The following is a 5,237-nucleotide window of genomic DNA, read 5'->3' as shown; positions in this document are numbered from 1 at the left end:
GATTCACCAGCATCTGCAGTTCCTACTATCTCCAGTCTATCCAACATTTCTTTATAGCTAAAATCCACCATACCATACAATATCTTGGTAAACCTTTTCTGTACCGCTCCAAAGCATCCACATCCTTCTGGTAGTTTGGTGACCAGAACTGCACACAACATTCCAAGTGTGGCCTAATTAAAGTTCTGTAAAACTTCAGTATAACTTCTCTATCCTTATACTCAATGCCCATTCCAATGAAGGGAAGCATGCCATAAGCCTTTTTACTACCTTATCTACCTGCGCTGCCACCTTCAGAGATCTGTGAACCTGCACACCCAGGTCCCTCTGCATATCAGTACGCCTAAGGGTTCTGCCATTCACTTGTACCTTCCAAAATGCATTACCTCACATTTGTCTGGATTAAACTCCATCTGCCATTTTTCTGCCCATGCCTTCACCTGATCTATATCTTGCTGTATCCTCTGACAATCCCCCTCACTATCCGCAATACCACCAATCTTTGTTTCAACCTCCAAATCATTTATGTAGACCACAAACAGCAGAGGTCCCAGCACTGATCCCTGATGAACACCACTAGTCACAACCCTCCATTCCAAAATGCATCCTTCCACTGCTACCCTCTGTGTCCTATGACTAAGCCAGTTCTGTATCCATCTTGCCAGCACACCCGATACTACATGACTTCGCCTTTTGTACCAGTCTGCCATGAGGGACCCCGTCAAAGACTTTACTGAAGTCCATGTAGACAACATCAACCGCTTTTCCTTCTGTAATCAGATTCGTCATCTCCTCAAAAAACTCAATCAAGTTAGTGAGGCACAACATCCTCCGCACAAAACCATGCTGTCTATCACTAATAAGTCCATTTGCTCCTAAATGTTACAGATCTTGTCCCTGAGAATCTTTTCCAATAATTTCTCTACCACTGACGTGAGACTCACAAGTCTGTAATTTCCTGGATTATCACTGCTACCCTTCTTAAACAATGGGACAACATTGGCTATTCTCCAGTCCTCTGGGACCTCACCTGTGGCCAAAGAGGATACAAAGATGTCTGTCAATGCCCCAGTAATTTTTTCTCTTGCTTCCCTCAAGATTCTGGGATAGACCCCTTTAGGACTCGAGGACTTACCAACCTTAATACTTTTTAAGGCACACAACACCCCTTCCGTTTTAATAGCAGCTGGGCTGAGAAACTCGACACTCCATTCCCTGAGATCATCCTCCATCAGTTCCTTCTCTTTGGTGAATACCGACATAAAGTATTCATTTAGGACTTCACCTACCTCTTCTGGCTCCACACATAGGTTCCCTGTTTTGTCCTTGAGTGGCTAAACCCTTTTCCTGGCTACCCTCTTGCTTTTTATATATCTATAAAAAGCCTTGGATTCTCCTTAATCCTGTTTGTTAACAACTTTTCATAACACCTTTTAGCCCTTCTAATACCTTGTTTTTTTTCCTACTTTCCTGATATACTTCAAGGGCTTTGTCATTTCCCATCCCCTAGACCTTATGTATGCTTCCCTTTTCTGTTTGACCAAGGTCATAACATCCCTCATGATCCAAGGTTCATGTAATTTGCCATACCTATACTTCATTCGCATAAGAACATGCTGCTCCTAAACTCTTATTAACTGCTATTTGAAATACTCCCACATGTTTAGGTTAGATGGGCTTCAGATTGGTTTCACAGGTCAGCGCAACATCGAGGGCCGAAGGGCCTGTACTGCGCTGTAATGTTCTATCTATGTTCTATGTCCGATATGGATTTACCCTCAAACAACCACATCCAATCAAAATTCTCCAGATTCTGTCTAATATTGTTGTCATTCGCCTTCCCCCAGTTTAACACCTTCATCCGAGGACTGCTGTTGTCCCTATCTATGAGTATCTTAAAACTCATGATATTATGGTCACTATTCCCGAAATATTCCGCCACTGAAACTTCACTCACCCGGCCAGGCTCATTTCCCAAATCAGGTCCAGTATAACCACTTTCCCTGGTTGGATTGTTTACATATTGTGTCAAGAAACCTTCCTGAATGGTCCTTACAAATTTTGTCCCATCCAAGCTCCTAGCACGAAATGAATCCCAGTCAATATAGAGGAAGTTAAAATCACCCACCACAACAACCCTGCTGTTTTTGCATCTTTCAAAAATCTGTCTATGTATTCTCTATCACCCGCTGGCTGTTGGGAGGCCTGTAGTATACCCCCACCATTGTGATTTCACCTTTCCTATTCCTGAGTTCTACCCATATTGCCTCGCTATACGAGTCCTCTGATGTATCCTCCCTTAGTACAGCTGTGAGATACTCCTTTACCAGTAATGCAACTCCCCCCATCCCTTTTATCTCCCTTTCCATCACACCTGAAATATCCAAAACCTGGGACATTCAGCTGCCAGTCCTGTCCCTCTTTCAGCCAAGTCTCTGTATTCATAATAATGTCATAATTCCAAGTATTAACTAATGCTCTGAGTTCATCCACCTTGCCTATTATACTTCTTGCATTGAAACATATGCATGTCAGTGCACCTCCCCTGCTCTTTTCAGCAGTATTTTCCTGCCTGTTCTTGTTCTTGGTAATGTTTGCCTTGGCTTCTATCACTCTCTCAATTTCTGCATTTACTGTCCTACTCTTCTGGTTCCTATCCCCCTACCACACTAGTTTAAACCCTCCCCAACCACTCTCACAATTACCACCATCCCCCCACCCCTCCCACTCCCAAGGATACGGCGGCATGGTGACTCAGTGGTTGGGGTGGCATGGTGGCTCAGGGTTAGCACTGCTGCCTCACAGTGCCAGGCACCCGGGTTCGATTCCACCCTCGGGTGACTGTCTGTGTGGAATTTGCACACTTTCCCCGTGTCTGAGTGGATTTCCTCCGGGTGCTCCGGTTTCCTCCCACAGCCCAAAGATGTGCAGGCTAGGTGGCTTGGCCACGCTAAATTGCCTGTAGTGTTCGGGAATGTGTAGATTAGGCGTGTTATAGGGGTGGGATGCTCCAAGGGTCGGTGTGGACTTGTTGGGCCGAAGGGCCTGCATCCACACTGTAGGAATTCTATGATGATGATGATATCAGTCCCGGTCCTGCCCAGGTGTAACCCATCCAGTTTGCACAGGTCCCACCTCCCCAAGAACAAGTCCCAATGCCCCACAAATCTCCCCCTCACACCACCTTTTCAGCCACATGTCAATCCCATATATTCTGCTGTTTCTACTCGGACTAGCTCGTGGCACTGGTAGTAATCCTGATATAACTATCTTTGAGGTCCCACATTTCAACTTCCTCCCTAGTTCTCTATATTCTGCTTTTAGGACCTCATCCCTTCTTTTTTTTACCTATGTCGTTAGTGCCAACGCGTTCTATGGCCACTGGTTTCCATTCTGAGGAAGGGTCACCGGACCCGATACATTAACTCAGATTTTTTTCATCACAGATGCTGCCAGACCTGCTGAGCTTTTCCAGCAACTTCTGGTTTTGTTCCCGATTTACAGCATCTGCTGTTCTTTCAGTTTTTATTTAGTATTTAACTCACTGCCACATCTCTTCTAGGCATGCCCATCTTGAAGAAGTTCTGTTCCTCCAGCTTCATGTTGTCTGAAAACTTGGAGATATTACATTTAGTTCCCTTATCTAAATCATTATTGTGAATAGCTAGGGTCAAGCACTGATCCCTGCGGTACCCCACTGGTCAGTGGCTGCCACTCAGAAAATGACCCATTTATTCCTACTCTTAGTTTTGTCCCTGCCATCCATGTCAGTACACCACCCTCAATCCCATGCCCTTTCATGTTTTAGGTAATCTCTTACGTGGGACCTATTGAATACTTTCTGAAAGTCTAAGTAAACCTCATCCACTGGTTCCCCCTTATCAATTCAGCTGGTTACATCCTCAAAAAATCCAATGGATTTGACAATCACGATTTCACTTTCTGTCCACTTCTGGCGCAGTCTTCCAAATGCTCTGCTTGTAAATGGACTCCAGCATTTTCCTTATTACTGATGTCAGGACGACTGGACTATAATTCTGTTTTCTCTCTACCACCTTTTTTAAATAGTGGGGTTGCAGTAGCTACCCTCCAACCCATAGGATCTGTTCCTGGGCCTATAGAATCTTGGAGAATGACCACTGATGCATCCACTATTTCTAGGTCCACTTCCTTAAGTATTCTGGAACGTATATTTTCAGGTCCTGGGGATTTATCAACCTTTAAGCCATCAGTTTCCCCAAAACTATTTTCCATAAAAACAACATTTCCCTCAGTTCCTCTGTCCCACCAGATTGTGTGTTATCTAACATTTTTGGGGCATTATTTGTGTCCACCTTAATGAAGATAGAACCAAAGTATGATTTTAATTGAACAATTATCTCTTTGTTCCCATTATAACTTATCTGTTTCTGATTGTAAGGGATCTAAAATTGTCTCTTGTGAATCCTTTTTTTCTTCACATAACCCGTAGAAGTTTTTACAGTCGGGTTATATGTTCCCACAATCTTATTCCCACACTCTATTTTCCTCTCTTAATCTTTGCCCTCCTTTGTGGAAATCTAAACTGTTTCCAATCCTCAGGTCTGTGGCTCTTTTTGGCCAAATTAATGCCCTTTCTTTGGATCTAACACTATCCCTAATTTCCCTAGATTGGGCTACCTTTCTTATTTTATTTTTGTACCAGACATGAATGAACAATTGTTGGTCTTGCTCCATGCTCTGTTTAAATGTTTGCCATTGCCTATCCACAGTCATGCTTTACGTGAGACTTCCCAAGTTATCATAGCCAGCTCATACCTCATACCACCATAGGTTCCTCTATTTAGATTCAGATCAGATTCAGGCATAGCCAAAATTCTTTCTTCTCAATGTGAAACATACAGTATAAGTGGCTTCCGGGGCAAAGCAGATCGCTGAGGCAAGGAACCTTCAGTACAATGGAAGTTTAACGTCAAAATTACCTGCTGCCATCACTAGTCACCATGACTCGGATTGCCAGGAGGTTATCGGGTGATTTTTGAGGCGAGTGTCTCTCCGTGGTGGGGAGTGTTTCACACAGATCGAAGTCTCCAGGTGCACATTTAGTTCTTTCACAGTCAACAGACCCAGACTGGAGTGGATAAACTGCTGGAGCAACGACAAGGAAATACAGTCATCAATAACTCTCTGAGATAGTAGGAACTGCAGATGCTGGAGAATCCGAGACAACAAGGTGCAGGGCTGGATGAACACAGCAG

General features: G+C 43.9%; 1 protein-coding gene across 4 annotated transcripts in view; it reads right to left on the bottom strand.

Moving 5' to 3' along the window:
- The window catches only part of mical2a (microtubule associated monooxygenase, calponin and LIM domain containing 2a), a 216,588-nt gene that overhangs the window by 57,560 nt on the left and 153,791 nt on the right, over positions 1–5,237 (bottom strand). For 3 of the 4 annotated variants that reach the window (XR_007263958.1, XM_048606984.1, XM_048606981.1), the window contains one exon: positions 4,962–5,127. Coding sequence is in view for 3 of the 4 variants with exons in the window: in XM_048606984.1 (XP_048462941.1) it covers positions 4,962–5,127 (166 nt within the window). In the remaining variant the exon portion in view is untranslated. The remainder of the gene's footprint in view (positions 1–4,961; positions 5,128–5,237) is intronic. The other variant, XM_048606982.1, reaches the window with a different exon arrangement.

The sequence above is a fragment of the Rhincodon typus genome, chromosome 17 (assembly GCF_021869965.1).
Source record: "Rhincodon typus isolate 14 chromosome 17, sRhiTyp1.1, whole genome shotgun sequence".
Lineage (NCBI taxonomy): Eukaryota > Metazoa > Chordata > Chondrichthyes > Orectolobiformes > Rhincodontidae > Rhincodon > Rhincodon typus.
This window is presented reverse-complemented; position numbering and strand designations above follow the sequence as displayed.